The following is a 19,290-nucleotide window of genomic DNA, read 5'->3' as shown; positions in this document are numbered from 1 at the left end:
AAATCAGATGTATGGTTATCAGCTGAACAGTTATTATTATGGTTATCAGCTGAACAGTTATTATTTGCATTATACTGTAATTAGTGAGTAATTAAACATCTGGGATTAGAGTTCCCTACAATTTAATTTCGGATGGACATAGCCTACTGTAATTAGGGTTTAAGCAATGAGCTTTTATAATAATCTAGTTGTAATGAGGAATATGCAACGCTGAGACTGAATTAGATTTGAATAGATAGCTGAAATAGATAGAATAGAAAACCTTTATTGTCATTGCACAGAATGTAGTCCTACAACAAAAGTAGGGGCGCTACTCCTATCAGTGCAAAAACAAGACACCACAAAAACCAAACAACTTCAGCAAACAAATATCTACAGCCGACAGCCCATGGTTCTCAAATTATTTAACACAATGCAATTTTTTTAACTAGAATAAGAGTATTTATTGCACTAGAATTTAATTATTGCTGGTAAAAATTGTTATTATTGCACTAGAATGGTTATTGCACAAGATCCAGTAGGTTTGCCCTCGAAAGATTCAGGGTCATTCAAAGCTTGTTGGAATTAAGTGTGCTTATGGCCCAGAGAAAGAAACTGTTCTAATGTATTGTGTATCGCGGTGTACTTCAAATTAAAGGGCCAGCAGTATTTTGTTTTTGGTCATACACATTTTAAAAACACTAATAATGAACGGGATTAGAAAGACATGCATTTCTCAACTTTATTATAGTTCAAAATATAAGCCTGTTTACTACTGTTTGCAGACTCATAAAAACGTTTACAACATCAAAAACATTAATGAGGGATTGAGTTGTGGTCTAGTGTTAGTTTATCAATTAAATGGCCGTCAATCTATTTGAAAGTGATCAAATGTTCCAATCTTTTGGTCTGAGTTGTGTTTACATTATGATCACTGATTGCGCCTTTAAATGTTCAAAGTTAACTTCTAAAGAGCATGTTATCTTCCAAGCAGTTTGAAATGTGCACATTGTCGATGCAATTTCCTATCCTTGACTAACAAAATAACCTTTGGAATCCAGGGTGTCAAAGTCCTGGTTGATAGATCCTGACTCCCTTTTAAAATCAGACATAAAATTGTTTCCTTATAGAACTTGAAGAATTAGCAATATGTAGCTACAGTAGCTATGTAGCCTAGCTACATTGTTTTACATTTAGCCTGTCAACAATTTCAGGATCTGATCTTTTAGTCACATTTAGTCACTACATTTTTGCAAATCTAATTTAAGATGTATACACTAATACATCAACACTCATACATTTAACAATGAAACTATTCAATTTGCTCCGCACCCAGAGCTGCCAAGTAAGTAGAAGTTCAAAATAGGATTTTGCCAACAAATCTTGAGTGTTGAAATGTCTTGGAAATCAAGAAGCTCAACTGGAAAACAATCCAGAGTAGTGCTACTGCATAATTTGATAGGCATTAAGGCATTGAAGCTCCCACAGATAACTGTCTCCAGGCAAACATCATTGTCATCAAAAAGGCTCAGCTGAGGTATTTTATATGTGGCTGAATTAATTCTTAAATCACAGATTATGGTTCAGTTATCAATGAGTCTATTGTCCACATCCTTAGTGCAAAAGGTAATCTGTTCCATTTTTCAACGCCTTCCCCGTCATTTTCTAGTTACTGGATTTTTACTCGTTCATTCATTTATATAGTCAGTTCACACCACCCAAGCTCATTCACAGCTTTCTTTTTCTTTCTTTTTTTTGTAATAACAGTGCACACACAATATTTGATGCTTTTGTCTGGTGAAGACTCATATACAAGTCTGATTCATAAATCAACAGGAAGATTTACCAGCTGGCAGGTGGTGACTTTACTGTAGAGAACATCAGGCTGCATATCATAAATCTGCAGGACCGTCACAGGCAACAGTCAAAAGCCACCTTATGTTAATGATGCATGTATGGCAAGTTTCCCTCCATCAGGTGTTTCATATGCATCTGTTGCCATTAAGGATTTCTAGCTTTCTTTCATTATACATACTAAACTCACTTTTCTACGTATGTATACACTTACAGTACTGTATTGTATTAACTAGTCTTGCATTGCCAGGCCTTACAACAAACAAGATCCTATTTCCATCTGTCATTTCCAACTCTATTTTGTCATACATTTATCAAATTCAGACTTTATCTTTTAAAGCCATGAAATTAAATAGATTTTCCAGAGAATTTTTGGGTTGTCTATATTTCAATTAAAGGCAGTATAGAATGTGAGATTCAAAGTATCTATTTTACATGTGTTAATGCAGTTGTTTTGGTTCATTGCCTCTGAAACTTTCTTACAGTACACGCAGGATGCTTCACACTTATTATCCAAGCAAGTGACAGAAAACCATAAAAGATAAACAAAGGGGAAAATATAAAGATGGCAAAGACAGACATAGAAGCAATCATGCTGTCCAAACCCCAGTCCCATTTTTAAAACAGAAGTGGAAGAAAGAGCCTGGCAACATGGGTGGAGAAAGGCTGTGTTGTCTGTTTATTTCTTCATAAAACTCTGCATACTAAACTGGTCGCCTGTCTCTTTTTGATTTGGAAAAGTGTCCGTGTGCTGTCACTGTGTGAGCCAGGTGCTACTGACTCATGCAGAACTGTTTGACAGACGGTAGAGGCAGCCTCCGCAAAAGAAAATAAGAGAGAAAAATCTGCCTTGAGGCAGGAAAGACGTGAAGCTTTATGTCTCACATTGTAGTCGGAAACATGTGAAAAGAAAAGCAGACACAAATATACAAATTCCATGTTTTATTTCTACCTTGTAACAGAGAAAACTTGTGATTGATTTGAAAACAAATGAAATACAAATAAAAAATACCTTTATTTTCTGTTGTTTCTTTTCCTTAATTATAATAATCTAATCATTTCATATCTACCCAGCAACAGTGCATGGTGCAAAACATCCCTGATTGATTAAAAAAATCCTACACTAATAAGCCAGCAGTATCTAGCGTTAAAATTTGTCAGTGGAAACAATATGAACAAAAGTCATTAAAGACCAGATTCTTAGAGGTAATGACAACAGTAAATATAGAGTAACAAAAAATACATAAGCAGAGGTTTGTACAGCTATGAAAATGGAAATGGAAGTGGTCTTTATTGGACCATTTATTATAGAAGACAGATATCTACAAGTTCCGTGATGTTTCAGCACTGTATTACCTCTTACAGGAGACACTTAATTGTTTTGCATTGTTGAAGACATAATCTATTGGACATGGTCTCCACAACATCATGGCGCTCACGCCTTGAATTAACTTTGTATTATCCTAAAAGACTTGAATACATTTCTGTACATTTTCAAATCTCTTTCTGCATCATATTATCCACAAAAGGTGGGCTTGAAAATGACCTTCAGAACAACAGAACACTCTGAACATTGTTCCCCAATACTCATCAGCATGCCACGGTTGGGCTCAACTCATTTCAGTGTAGCCACCTTAAACCGTGAACAGAAACTGCAAGTCATCTGACTTGTGAATATCCTGTAATAATGTAATAATAGTGTCTTTTGATGTATTTTACTTACAATATGAATATAAATACAATATCCTCATTCCATTTATTTTTATTTTCATTTCACTTCCTGAGTTGATCTAACTGGATGTGAATTGAACATGAGCACAGATGAGGTCCGACTGCTATTTTTATTATTTCACCTGCCCTGTCTTACGCAATATTTGCGCTGTATGTGAGTTGTTAAAAAGCCACACAGGATTCTAAATAAAGCTTAATTACATTGATTTGATTTTTTAAAAAACATTTATTTTCTGAGGTACTGAGTTGAAAACCTCCTGCTAGAGGGAGAACAGTGTGGCAGGATGACAGCTGAATGCAGCTTCCCCACCCTCTGTTTAAGTATGTGCTTATGCACTGCACTCAACTCCACTCCAATATTTACTGCCTTTGCAAACTGGAGAGCTGTGGTCGCATGTGTTCATACTTGGGCAGAGGGCTGAAGAATGAGGACAGACAGCAGACAAATGGAGGGTAAAGTGTGTTTGGGTTTTAGAAATGGTCAGTGAGATACCCTGAAACACTGTAGAAAGAAATATTTTTACCAGTTGCAACAGCCTGTGCTGTACAGACTGCTTTCACTGGGGACACCCTGTTTGCCAAATTGATGTACAGTAGAGGGAATGCAAAATGGCCCATGTGTGACATTACTGTAGTGATAGATCCTATTTAAAAAAAAAAAACTGCATAAACAAGCAAAAAGTTTATTTTTGAATCTGAATTCAGTCAGCGTGACTGTGATGTCTTGGGTTTCACAGTTGGCAGAGGATCCATTTATATATATATTTTTTTAAATGATTTGATTCTCTCCGTCTATGGCTCTTTATGCTTCTTTCAACAGTAAGCTGCTAAAATAAAGCAAGTCAGAATGAGGATTGCTGTCACAAGCAATTGCAATTATCTTGCTCACATCATTTACACAGCACAATCAGAAGCATACAAAATTATTTACCAATTTCTATACAGTGGTAACTGTTCACCTGGGAATTACCTGTCACAACCTAAACGTTAAAGTAGACTGACTGGGAATTTAATGTACATGATTACCTTAAATATATTTTCATGTTTATAGTAAAACAATGATTTTGTGCTCTGACTCCCCATCAAGTTTAAAGGACTGTCTATTACTTAGTTTCATCCAAACACAGCTGTTTAGTGCTCCAGTTATAGCTTCCATGCAACCCTCATTCGGTGTGGGTTTAAATTAAAATAAGCCCACGCTTTGTTTTTATGACAGACTCAACTGAAGTGGTCTTAAACAGAGCACTTCAAACTGGAAAGGTCAGAGCAATGATTCACCATCTCATCCCCCTTTGATAGTTTTGCCTTTGATCACAGAATATGGAAAACCTTTAAACCACTTCCTCCTCAGTACAGTAGGCGTCTAGAGTATACTCTGTTCAAGTTCACTACATATTAAATGCCAGATAAATAGTGGTGTCTACTTGTGGACCATGAATAGCACATGGTGATACTGTATTATATGTGAGAAATTCTGGAGTGTTGTGAGGCATTGAACAACACAAGCTCAGTGACAGAACCATTCACTTGTTGACCCTGTAAATCTTCCTGCTAAGTTCATTAACTAACTGCACTTCATATTCATCCAACAATCATTTGGGAAGAAAAAAAAAAAGAAATTTTGAATTGAAGAGTTATCTAATCAAATATCTATTTTTGTGATAAAACGGGCAACATCTGGTTCCGAGACCAGCTTTCGACTGTCCTCTCCTAGTCACGGATCATCATCTTTGGCTATATCACACTATAGCAACGTGTGAAATGCCACTTTGTTTTAATGAAGTATAAACTGGCCCAAATTTACACTTTCCAGCATCTACATTTTGGTGAGTCCAATTCATAAGACATCTCTTTAAGCTGCTGTATGGTCAATTCCACACTCAAAAGACAAGCGTAGCCACTATGCATGGCAAAGGTTGCTGACGAACATGACAAAGCAATGGCAAACACAAAGTGATCAGCATGATGGCATGACTCAAATAAATGGTTATTTTTATTCATCTTTAACTTTTAGTGAACTAAAAACAAAAAAAAAAAAGGAAATGAACTCATGTCAGTTTCATGTATCTAAAAAAAGAAAAAAAAGAAAGAAAAAGAAGAAAAGAAAAAGAAAAGAAATAGAAGGGAAACTATTTCACATCCATGACTGCGTTCTCAAATCATTGGTTTTCGAAAGGGAAGAGAAAAAAAAATGATCTCATTTCATTCAAAGATTCACCTGCACATATATCCACCTGTGCGCCCAGTGCGTGTGGTATGTGCCGTTACCATTTGACCGTGGAACTTGATCCCATCCCCCCCACCCATCCATCACACAGACCTCTAAAACACCACGTACAAAAGTTTGTGTTTAGCATTAAACAGCAGGGCCTTAACATAAACCGCTAAGGCTCCTCTTTCTCTCTCCCCCCTTCCCTTCCTCCCCTGCACCCAGGTTTGACATTACATCACAGATGAGCAAGAACCCATATTTACAACAGGAAAACAGAACAGAGGGTACAGGAGGAAGAAAAATAAACATACATACAGAATACAGCAATTTCCTCTATCATTCTCACTTTCTTTACACACTCTCACACACAAAAAAAGAGCACGCCAACAGCCAAACAAACAGTTAAAAATTGTTTTAGAGAAAAAAAACATGATTGAACCCGACACTTTTCTGCTTTCTCGCCGTATGGTGACAAGGGAAAAACAAGTCTGGGGATGTAGAGAGGGAAAAAAAATTTAAAAAATAAAGTGTTGGGCAGAGAGGAAGGTGGCAGGTTGTGGGAGGGGGATCCAGCGGCTGTTATTTCTTGGCCTTGGGGGCCTTGGCTGAATTTCGCGGCGGGGTGACCGGTCTCCCAGATCCCATTCCTCCTGTGCCATAAGGATACAATTTCTTATCTGCTGGCTTCAGAATCTGCGAGAGAGACAGAGAAATTCTCATTTAGATAGATGTACAAACTAACCTCTGTAATGACCAATCTGACTTTTAGTATTTATCTTTAATTATAGGTACACTTGAAGTAGAAAAAAAAATACAAAAGGGAAAATACATTCCATTCACTAGAATTCATTAATGATCCATACTGTATAATTTTGGTTCGCTACCGGTATACAAAATACATAGAAATAGAATAGAAAGCCTTTTGTGTCATTGTATAGAATACAGCAAAATTACGAGTGCTACTCCTGAACAGTGCAATAAAAAGACATAGCAGATATTTTTTTTCATTACAAAAGTAAAAGTACAAACAAAGGCTCTGTTTTACACACCTGGAAGGAGCACATGAGTGTCTCATCCACACTCATCATGGCACCGGCGTTGTCAAACTCTCCACAGTAGTTGGGAGCAGAGAATAAGGTGACAAGTTGCCTCTTTGCAAAAAACTCATAACCGTCTTCTACCACCTGGGGACAGAAATGAGATGGTCAACACCACAGGCAATAAAACTGAAGCAAGAAAATGAACGGCCGGTGACTCGCTTGTTGGTACCGTTTAGTCCAGTTGGTTGAGTGAAGTAACACAGGGTCAGATTTTCAACTAAACAGGAGTACAGGAGCACTAAATGTTACTATACTTCTTGTCTACATGGATGGTTATAAAGAATATTACGTATTGGCATATTTAAACTAATCACCTACGTTTCGTGTTAATTCATAGTGAAATGAACCTAAAAAAAATGGTTAAATAAATAAATAAAAAGTACACCACTGTCAGAAAAACTTACAGAAGACAAATGCACATCCCACAGCTTTAGTTGGCAGGGGCACAAGGCCACCTGGCTACACATTACCTGATGCGCTCTGCATATTAGGTCCATGTCGTGTTTATGCAAAAACTTGGCAACCACATCTGCCCCGAATGTGAAGGAGACACCACGGTCGTTTTCACCCCAGCCAAGCACATCTTTGTCTGGATCAGCCCACAGCAGGTCACACAACAAACCCTGGTCAGGCACGTCTGTGGGTCGCATTACTCTGCGGATCTGCTCCATAGTCTGAAGATCAGGAGAGAGGCCTGGAGAAAAATCAAACGCCCATCTTAGTCTGGTTTTTATTATCCAATGTGTATCACCTTATCCTCATAACATCTTATATTAACACCACCTACCTCCATGACAGCAGAAGATTTTCTCATCTACAATGGCAGCCACAGGTAAACAGTTGAAGCAGTCTGTGAAGGTCTTCCACAGCTTAATATTATACCGTCGCTTACCTACCAACAAAAAAAGGTCAGATGAGACCTTAGTTTGACATTCAAGAGAGCAGATTTGACATTTTTCTTATTTGCAAAAGTATTCTGCACTTACACTCGTCATAAAAGCCATAGATTCGATTAATAGAAGCGCATTCATGGTTTCCACGCAGCAGGAAAAAGTTCTCTGGATATTTGATCTTGTAGGCTAGAAGCAGGCAGATAGTCTCCAGTGACTGCTTCCCTCGGTCTACATAGTCACCCAGGAACAGGTAGTTGCTTTCTGGGGGGAAGCCTCCATATTCAAACAGTCGGAGCAGATCATAGTACTGACCATGGACATCACCTGCAGAGGGCAGCAGAGGAGCGCAATAAAAACACCATACATCACTGCTGGGTGTAGCTGCTTTTCAACCGATACAACTGGCAATTACAGATGAGCAAAATGTCTAGTTAATCATAAACAAAATCTCAGGTGATCATCTTCTCTTACATCAGAGTCCGTCTGCAGTGTAACCTCTTTATGACTTGATGGTATTTCACACTTCTTGATGCATTGTTGGAACTTACTGACCACTACATTAAAACTCACCACAGATTTTGAGGGGAGCTTCTAGTTCAAGCAGGATTGGCTGGCTCAGGAAGATTTCACGGGACTTTAGGCAAAGGCCACGGATCTCACCCTCTGTCAGTTGGACATTCTTCCCCGGTCGAGAGCCCTTGACTGAAAAAGTAGAGATAAGGGACAGGCTTTTCATAGAAGATACACCACCACATAGACACCTTTTGCTGAGAGCTGTAAAAAAGTCTGAACGAAGGACATAGGTTGCTGCAATGAAACGTGATTTTCAGATTTTAAGCCAGACCACCAAACCGGGAGGTAAACACCTCCCACCAGCCAAATGCTGGCAAATTCTGTTGGCAGTCTAGTCTAACAGCCACTCCAGCCAGTAACCACATTACTACCACATAGAGGTTTATTATACATTGTATACCAAGTTTCGTAAAAAGAAGTTACTAACACATACTCTACAACACAACAAGATGAGTCTGTGCAGATTGCACAGAGATGCAGCATCTGAGAAAACCTGATCAATGGAAACTAGTCTGACGTTGTCAGCCTCAAAGGCACAGCTTTCTGCTTAGGCGACAGTTCAAAACCAAGCTAGTAGAAAGACATGAAAGCCACTTCCCCTTCTAGCTGATGTAGCTGCTGCACAGACATTGCAAACACATAATTTGGACTCCCTTCATATGCACGGTTAAGAAACACAGAATGACATGCAATAATTCCCACAGATTGATTTATTTGCAGCTGCCCGCCACAATATCAACATTGACCGCCTCGTATTTATTTTCCATTTTTTAAAGCTGTAGTGCATAGTTTCTGTCCAAGTAATGACAACAAAACTTTCGGCGCAGCCACATGACAAGCATACCTGCAAATTTAGAAGGGCTGAAAAAGGTGACACATTTTATACAGCCCCCCAGCACTAAAGCTTTAATATTTAAAATGGGTAAATTCTTATTTCATTGCTAGTTTGATTATTATGTAATCACACTATCCTTGCCCCCTCCCCTCAAACCCCTCAGCAATGACAGAAATTTAAACAAAAAATTAAGTTTGAAAGAAAATTGACAGTGGAAAAAAAAAAAAAAAAAAAAAAAAAAAAGTGACATGAAGAAAAGAAAATCAGAAGTTTGTCATTGAAAAACAAATCGGAATGCTAAACATCATAAAATACAACTTCATAACTAATTCTGTTGGAAACACTGAGATGCCATGGGCTGTAGAAACACTTTATAATCAAAAATAAGGTAAAGAAAACCAGTCGTTAACAAAAACAAAACTGTATCTATCATGTAATAATAAAGATTACATTCTGTTCCTGGCATCCAGTTTCTTTCACTGATGGTATCTGGAGAATGCAGCAGGTTTGTCAAGTCTCTCATTGTCATGGTTTTTCACACTTAACCACACACTCAATGGAGCCAAACACAAATCATGATAAAGACTTTTAAAAAGGAACTCGTTTATTTTCCTGACAAATTATCTTTAAAAAACACTCGTCGTCATGGCTCAAGTGCTAGAAAAAGTAGGAGTGCAATGTGAATGACCGTGATAGAAAAATACCCCTAAAAAGGAGTAGGTAGTCTCACAGGCATCCTCAAATTCTAAAAAGTGAAAGTATCACTATCGCTTATAATTCAGATCAAAATATTTGCACATTGACATGCCAACCGTAGGGCGTACGTGATGCCATGGGACTATATCTCAGCAACTGTGTGTCAACAGCAGCTTTACGCAAGACTGCCCCTGATGGAGTTTAAATCTGGTTTGTTTGGATCACTGACAGATTCACCCGTTCCTAGATGGGTGGCTTGGTGCCAAAGCAGATAAACTATACAATCCTACCAATGAGGAGTTTCCCTTCCACCCAACAAATTCTGTCACGGCCTACAGAACAGGTAATGTACGTATTCATTTTAATGTTGGGTGTGAACAGAGCTTGTGTGCGTGTAGTTACAGACTATTAAATGTCTCAGACAAAAGCTTTCACCTTTAAATGCCAAACAATCAAAGGGTGAATAATAACAGAACTATCAAACTAGATTTGTTTCACAAGTTTGTAATTGTACCTCCTACTATTGGCAAAACAACAAGCACATTCAGAGGCAAAGCTACACACGTACGTCTGAAATGATAGCTGCTTGGTCAATTCTGAGATTACAATTACTCATGGCAGTTCCCCATTCCATAAACAAGATATTCCAGTTGAACATTGAAAACTAAAACCAATTTCAAAATAGTTTACTATTAAGCACTTAACTAGAACTTGTTTCAAATATACCCTACTTTATTACAATAAACCAGTTTGATCTCATAAACCAAAGTTTAATACTAATGCCAAGAGAGCAGCATTCAAACAAATAAGGATTCAATCTTCATGTACCACATGCCATTTCAGTTCACTTGCAGGTTTCCTTTGTGTTGAAAATGTTTTCGTCTCCGATGAAAACTGTAGCAGAGAACCAACAATCATTTGTGACTCAGACAGTTCTCCAGGGATTGGTCAAACAGTTTCCATGCGATTACTTGTGGTATCTAAAATTCATGATGTAAGTGATTGCAGTTAGGCATAAAAAAAATAAAATATTTGTTTGGTTCCGGTTTCCGACCGACCCTGTCAATTTATGTGCGACCCAAATTTATTTTAGGAGCTTGGGGAAGAAATATAGTGCATGAATACCTGCAGCAGTGTTTAACACTGAAAACACACTGCTGTGTTTAAGCGCTATCCCCACAGTACCAGTCAGAGGTGTGTTTACTTTGTGTCTCGGTCCTCCGGTGTGTCCAGCGATGTGCACCGGTCAGTTTTTAATTAGCCTACATTAGTATTGTGTGTGTGTGTGTGTGTGTGTGTGTAACATGCTGGGACACACAAGGTGGTAGAATACATGTAGTACAGGTAGGCTAGGTTATTAAAAAAAATAATAATATTATATATATATATATATATATATATATATATATATATATATATATATATATATATATATATATATATATATATATAAAAATTAAAAAGAAAACCTTGCAGCCACTGGGAAAAAAAAAAAAAGTAAATTAAAAATTTCCCTACTGACCAACCGGAAGAAAACAATTTTTTTTATGCCTTATTATATAATTATTGACATCACTTAGACAAAGCAGGATTAAATTACATGTAAACAACTTGGGAATTAAAATCTCACAAATCACAGAAAACTAATTGCTGACAATTGTCAAACAAACATAAGGAATAGTACAGTGTTCACATTTATTGTCTAATCATCACTTGAGGAAATCACAGATGTCCTTCACTCCTTGTGTATGGTTGTTAAAAGCAGAGAACCTGGCACTAAGGGCGTTTTCACACATTCCTCGTTTGGTCCGGACTGTCGGACTTTTTAGTTTGATCTCAAAATTACAGGTGTGAAACCTCCCCCGGACCGCGGTCCAGATCAAAAGACCAAATTTTGGTCCGATAAAAAAGAGGTGGTCTCGGTCCGGACCAAACTGAACCATGGTCCAGTTCGTTTATAGTGTGAAAGCATTTTTTGGATGGTTTGGACTTTTGGACCAAATACAAGAAGCTCTGGCAGGCTCTCCTTGCGTTACAAGACCGGGGAAGCTCCTTTAAGGTGCTTAGTGAGAGAGAGTGACGGTGAATGCATTCAGAGAAGACAGCTGTCGGCTATCGGAGCAGAGAATACATCAGCAGTTTATTTGTTAAGTGGTAAATGTACAGCGTAGGTTTCAGTTTGTCTCTGAATAAATGCTCCAGAAAGAAAGTTCCCGTGTCTTGCTTCTCAACATCACAACAAAACAAAAAGGGCCGCGGCAGTAGGGGGAGAGCAGCAGTCAGTTGGAAAAACTCTGACACAGAGAGAGGATATGAGAGGACGAGGAAGCCCTTCAACAAACAAATCAGTTAGAAGTATCTGGAGACGTAGCTCACGTATGTGATGATGGCAGGACTTAGGTTTGTCACGTATACATCTTTAGTGCGCTTGCAAAACTGCAGTGTGAAACCACAACTTACCGGATCAAATGTATACAATGTAACAAAAACATGAACCTTGGTCCGGACCTTGGTTCGGACTTTCATGTGTGAAAACGCCCTTAATCAAACCATCTCCTTCAATAAAACAGATCGTTTAAATAGTACTTGCAAAGCACTTGGAGAGGGAGGCGCTTGACAGAAAATAAAAGCAAGGCCTTAAACGTGAAAAGAAGGTGTAAATACTGCAGCGCTGCTCTTCAATTTAAACCTGGATTACAGAAGGCTAAGCCCTGACAGAGCTTACTCCAAAGTTAGCCACATAGCCAGTGGGCAACAGTGAACTTATCATGAGGGGTACAGACAAAAGGCTTTCCACTACGCTGATCAGGGGGCAGAAAACAAAGAGCTGGACCAGCACAACAGAAAAGCCACTGGAGTGCAGAGAGTGCTGGAATCAACAGTTGGTTTGGTCCAGCACTCCTGACTCATTGCTGGGTGTTCTGGCTGAGCTTACGTGATGTCACGCTCGCCAGACATGCACAGCATTAGCAACACACACTCCCAGAGCTAAGTGAAGCTCTAGATCTACCCAAGTAATCCAATTGAAACTGCTCATTATCCAAACACATTTAATTGGTTTGGTCTCGAAACACAGTTAGCAAGCTTCAGGGTTAACCTTGTTGTAGCCATAGGAGACTGAGCTGGGGGCTATTTCACAAAACCTAGATAGCGGATTTAGCCTGGATTTTCCAGTTATCCTGGCTGAATTTAGCCATGACTCCGTTTCATGAAAGCAGTGGCACATAAATTACAATGGAGATTTATTCAGTGCAGCTAGCGTGCTCCAGACCAGACTAAAATCCGTCTTTATTAACCCTGGTGACTTTTCTGTTCAGTCAGCAGTCACTCCAATGCATTTGTGCCTTGTTTTTATTAGCCTGCATTAAAATACCACAGGTACATATTGTCATTCAGTTAACTAGTTATTGTTTGAACATTGTGGCCATAATTTTTATAATTATTAATGTGATAGTCGTTACATTGAGGTTCTGGTTGTTGCTCCAGAAAAGGTCGTCCCCACAATCATGCAATGTACTTTCCTCTGCTGTCCACTTTTTTTTCCCCACTTAAGAAATATTAGAAATCTGAGATCTGTAGTTTCAACTGCTGAACTTCAGACGCTTTTACATGCATTTATCTCATCTCGCATTGACTATTGTAACGCACTGATCTCCACACTTAGTATGTCTGCTGTTGTTCGCCTTCAGTTAATCCAGAATGCTGCCACAAGGCTACTTACTAGGACAAATAGACTGTCTCACATCACCTGATCTCAAGTCTCTTCACTGGCTCCCTGTTTAATATAGGATTCAGTTCAAAATTCTAATATAAAGTTATTGCCCGGTCAGGCACCTGCATATGTAGCGGCACTACTGCAACCATATTTGTCAGCTCACTCTCTAAGGTCTACTATGTTAAATCTACTGACTGTTCCACGCACCCGGCTTAAGATCCCGTGGTGATCGATCTTCTGAGTCAGTAGCACCGAGACTGTGGAATGCTCCACCCTTACAGTCTGCTGTTTCTGTGAGCTCAGTTAAATCAGTTAAAGACATACCCATTTAAACAGGCTTTTGGTTGACCTGTCTGCACTTTATTTTAATTGTGTATTGTGTTTTTAATGTTATCATCTTGTATGATTTATGTAAAGCACTGTGATTTTTATCTGTGATAAGTGCTCTATAAATACATTTTACTTACTATTATGTTCGAAGTTTGATGAATATATTATTGCAGTTGTTGAAATTATTAGAAATGGCTGATAAAGTTGCAAAGGTCTTTTCAATGAAGTCAGTGATAAGGGCAATATATGGAGTCCTATATAAACATGTGTTTCTATAACTGGCAACAATAGTAGATTGGTCAGAATATGTTGTTAGGTTATTTATTTTTATTTTTTTTATGTACCGGTATTCCTTAACAATGAAGATTCATGTATGTTAATCTTCCACGTGCATGTGTATTTTATTTGGCATTTTTTGGGGCATGAAGTTTCACAATTATACAATGCTCTCAAATTATAGTCATAGTTGCACCAATAATTATATAGTGTAGCCTACTGAAAAACACTTTCACTGGGATCACTTGTCTGCTATGAACTTAAGAAATATGCCTAACTGATTAATAAGCTACACTGTGTTAGTCATGCTTACAGTGGGCATTGGAATGATAAATTCTCTTTCTAGTTACTGGATGTCAGAGTAATTTCCTCAGAGTCTCTCTTTTCATCTCCATACGAGGAAGGAAAGCATAGAATATGTAAAAAAGGAAACATGGCCGCTGTAATAAAACCGCATGAAAAAGCGTGGCAGACAATAGTGGACCGACTGAATGATAGTTACTAACCACTGCACTGAAACCTTTATAATTATACCATTCAAGGAGTTGCACAAAAATTAACAGTTGTACACTTTGCCTCAAAAGTTAGCAGACGATATATCACTCAGGAAACTAATATTATAGCCTATATTGGGCCATATGAAAGAGAGATATTTGCGCATAATATAGCCTACATGTTCATATTCTAGCATAGTGGATTAGGCTAGTGGCTGTAATTCATCTTCATGGTACATTTCCTTTCAACTATTCTGTAACTCAAGTTATGCCATTTAAGTAACTCCTTGAATGATATAACTATGACTGTGTCACTTAAGTTGTTAGTCTATTCTTATACATTAAGTCAGTCAGCTATTTGTCTAACACACTTTCTCGCCGTTTTATTCCAGCTTCCTTTTTTACAAATTATATGCTTTACTAACTCGTAAGCTTCCATTAAAAGCTGTTGCTCACTGGTTGTTAAGTAAGAGGAACACCTCTTCTTCATTTCAGCATCAATAGATCTATGATTGACTTTGTAGTCTGTTGAAAAAAGATGTGAACGCTCAATAATCTGAATTACTTACACCTGGCTTGACCTAGTAGCACCTCCTCAACTTGGCTTGGCCAACGTGAAACGCATAAAGCCAAGATGCACTGATTAGAATAGGTCAAGCCTTGCTTTATCCGTTTCCTGGATTTCTGAATTCTGCTTTTGTGAAATAGCCCTCCAGTGTGGAATATAATGTATCAATCTTTTGATGCAGCACCTGCAGTGAGACAAATATTCATCACTAGCCTTGAACAGAGTAGACTAACACAACAATATTAACTGGTGAGTGGTTATTCTCAGCAATAAAACCACAAATGCCGACATAAAGTCAAGGGAGTTACATAAGAGGATATAAATACTGCCACTATCATGCTTGTTTGTCTTCCCCTGCGTTTGGCAGACAACCTTGTCACGGCCCAAGTATAACAATCCATGTACAAAACACAGGCCTGCAGATAGACAGGGTCCACAGTCAAAGTCAAACTCCTTGGAGGCACAATGACTGCACATGCCTATTTGTGAATAATCCCAATCACCAGCTCAGTTTAGGCCGATCATGAAGGGCCTGTATTTAAGAAGGTACATAAACTGAGGGATAAGGACAAAAATATTAACAGTGTTAGGCTTCAGACAATTTTCTGTACCTAACCCAAAATATCTTCTGATACAATGACTTAAGGCACATTTTTTATGAATCACATTTGGTAGAGGCCACACGACCGCTAACCAACATACGTGATGTTGCTTTTGTGAAACAGTCAAACAAAGATGTCTGTATACCAAGAGTTCCATGGAGGAAACACATAAGTGTATGTGTGAAGTAGGCATAATTTCCACACTGTGCATTTGCCTCACAAGGACATCTACAGAGGACACAACCTTATATCTTGTGCTTTAGATGAACTGTACAGTTGGGTCTGAACAAAATGATGCTTGTATTTGATATCCTCAGTTTTCCTGTTACCCAATCGTCATGTGGATGTGAAGATAAACAGGCCTGCTTTCCCTCACACAAAAGCAACTCCAACCATAACAAATCTGTCTCTACACATTGTATACAGTTGGTATTGGAGGCAAGATTTCTGTCAGATTTGTAGAGCCAATACAGATTACCAATCACTCCAAGTGTCTCAAGTTTCTTTTTTTGAAAAAAATTTCTAACACATTTACAGTTACTTAACTAAAAAAAATACTTTTAAAACCATCCTAACATATGCAATAACGAATAAGTTATATTTCTCAGGGAGAACTAAGATGTAAAATAAATAATGTAAACAGTCTATATATTGCTTCAAAAACCGCAGTGGAGCAGCCAAGAAGGCCAAACAGCAGTTTCACACAGTATTACGGTAAGCATGTGCCAATCAAAGCATCTTTGTTTCGACATCTTATTAACAAGTCACTCTGGGAAGGTTGTGGCTGCAAATTGTAATCAGATCCTCAACTGGAAAACAGAAAACACAACACTGCATCCATGCAACTGAGAAGCTCTTGGTGGGAAGGGGCTACAAATGGGGTAGAAAAAAACTATTACAAGACTGTTCTTACAGTAACGTTAAGCCAGTGTCCAAGAATGTAAACATCTACAAGTCAGAGTAATCCCTCACTGCCATATTGCAAATAGCCACCCTCAAATCCTCCAACTAATAACAGCAATTATTCAGAGCAGGGCATTTCTCTTATTCTGAGCTGAAATACAAGTACTTCCTCAATGAAAATCAAATACATGAATCAAAAACCATAATCCTAAACCAGTAACGTCAATGTTTGAGAAAGTGTAATTTTCGTAAAATGTGTGTGATGTTCCTCCTTGTTCGTGCTAATTTACTCTGTAAAGTCACCTATGTCCCCTTCATTTGCAGACAACACGGTAGTATGTATGTATCGTAAAAAGATTGCCAAGATAAAAAAAAAAAAGACCTTTCCGATTAAATAGCGTTACTAACGTTAGCTAAACAACATGTAAAGCTCAGGGTTGGCATCCAACCATCGAGTCTGAGAGCATAGCAATCTTAAGTAGGCTACTACAACATACCGTGCTTACCTTTAACTTCTACAGAGTTACCCGATATATACAATACACGTTCCTCTACCATATAGCCTACCAAGATATCGATTAAATTAAGTACATTACTACACAGTGGATTTGATCCTCCTCACCTTCCAAGAGACGCTGAATTATAGAGTCGATGTTTAATTTGTCTGGCTCCGCCATTTTCTTTATTTTCTGACGTTCTCGGGTAGTCAAGACCTTGGTTTTCCGTGTTGCACCTTAGCTAGATTTCAAGAACAGAAAGAAAAAGACAGACACTGACAGTTACTCGCAATATAGTTAGCTACGTTTGAACTCACACTGGTTAACAAACGAGGGCCTCGCACTAGCTAATCGAGCAATGTTTGCAGACTAAAACAATGAATGAGCTTAAGCGAGCTTGAGCTAGGTAGCTAGCTACTAGCAAAGTAACGTAAGCTACATATGAACTAGCTAGCTAGCTAACAGCAGCAAAACTGAACGGCTAGTTAGCTATCGTTAGCTATGTGGCTAGCTAATATAACTTGTAAACAGATAGAATGTCCCCGAACCTTGTCTTCGGTTATACGCGAGTCCTCCTGGGGGTGAATAATGTGTAAATATGTATCCCCTTGCTCAAGCTTGGCCCCTTTCCTTCGGCTTGTCCGGGTCCCTCCACTCTTCCCCCAGGAACTTTAAAAGAGGGCCGTGTCTACCGAAGTGTCTACGGTAACGTAGAAGGCTGAATCAAACCGAGCTCTTCACACGTTTCTCAGAATATGATTGGTCCATCTTTCAATTTAGAACCCGAATTGTCGCATTTGATTGGACGCATACTGGTACGTCACTTAACCGCCTCCCCTAGCTAGTTGTTTACGACAGCATGAGATGGAAGTGAGGTATCAAAGTGCGCCACGGAGTGTTTGCAAATGGAACTACAGTGTGTAAAACCATCTCATTCTATTTCTATGTCTAAACCATAAACTGTATAAAATAGGTCAAAACCTAAAAATACCATTCACCGCTTACGTCTGACCCGCCCACAGGAAGCAGGACAAAGAGCAACACCTGTACATAGGGTGACCAAACGTCCCGAAAAATTCGGGACAGTCCCGAAATCCAAGCAGTTGTCCCGAATCCCGAATCCTGGCCTAATTGTCCCTAAAATTAGAGCAAAGTCTCAAGAGCAGACTCTCGAGTAGTTCTGGTCCGATTGAACATTAAAAACTGTTCATGGTGGTTTTAATTGAGTGGTCCTGCAGCATGCAGCTCCCGTCATCACTTGAGTTCATGATTTTAATGATTTTTTATTTGTATTTTCGGGTTTACAAGACAACACAGTTGAGTTTCTGAATAAAAATAATAAATAATTTTGGTGCGGAGTTTTGAAATTCATATTAAGTGCAGGCAGCCACGAGAAGGAGTGATTGGATTGGCTGTTGCTGATGTTAAAGAGCAGACATGACAGTCAGTTAAATTCCTGAATGAAAAATTAATAATTCCAATCAATACCCCCCAGTCTCGTCCCGAATTTTACCCATTCTCATCTGGTCACCCTACATGTACAGTAAAAGAAAATCTAACACAAAATATCTGTAATAAACACCTTTTGGAGGCTCATAGTTTTAGGTTTTATTCAGACTCAAAATGGGTTTGCCGAATACACTTTGAGACCATAGATTGGATGGAACGAAGAAAGAAAAAAAACTTGTTGGTGCATCATTTTAACACATTCCCTGTACTTAATTAGCATCACTGAAACATTTGGACTAAAATAACGTTCTGTGGTTTTAAAAAAAAGTGTAATTTAACTGAATTTGTGTTGATGGACACCACGATTGATAGCTACATTTAATTCTTCCTGGTCATGTTACCACATCTGCTCATTAAATGAATATGACAGAAAACAAGAACGCAATGACAAATCTTACATTTGTTTTAATAGCATGTATGTGTAACTAGTTAAATATACTTAAGTTAACTTGTACTTTACTTCAGTATTTCAATTTCATGCTACTTTATACTGGATGAAAAATATTATACTTCTACTCCACTA

General features: G+C 38.3%; 1 protein-coding gene across 1 annotated transcript; it reads right to left on the bottom strand.

The window, feature by feature from the left end:
• Positions 1 to 4,233: 4,233 nt before the first annotated feature.
• On the bottom strand, positions 4,234 to 18,007 carry ppp1caa (protein phosphatase 1, catalytic subunit, alpha isozyme a). The gene is made up of 8 exons (XM_028599579.1): positions 17,807 to 18,007; positions 17,384 to 17,499; positions 8,340 to 8,471; positions 7,863 to 8,093; positions 7,664 to 7,768; positions 7,347 to 7,570; positions 6,826 to 6,960; positions 4,234 to 6,469 (listed from the first exon to the last, which is right to left on the bottom strand). The coding sequence occupies exons 2-8, from the start codon at positions 17,436 to 17,438 to the stop codon at positions 6,356 to 6,358; spliced, it is 996 nt and encodes a 331-aa protein (XP_028455380.1). The 5' UTR covers positions 17,439 to 17,499; positions 17,807 to 18,007; the 3' UTR covers positions 4,234 to 6,355.
• Between the last annotated feature and the right edge of the window lie 1,283 nt (positions 18,008 to 19,290).

The sequence above is a fragment of the Perca flavescens genome, chromosome 15 (genome assembly GCF_004354835.1).
Source record: "Perca flavescens isolate YP-PL-M2 chromosome 15, PFLA_1.0, whole genome shotgun sequence".
Lineage (NCBI taxonomy): Eukaryota > Metazoa > Chordata > Actinopteri > Perciformes > Percidae > Perca > Perca flavescens.
Note: the sequence above shows the minus strand (reverse complement) of the source record. Positions and strands in the feature narration are given on the sequence as shown.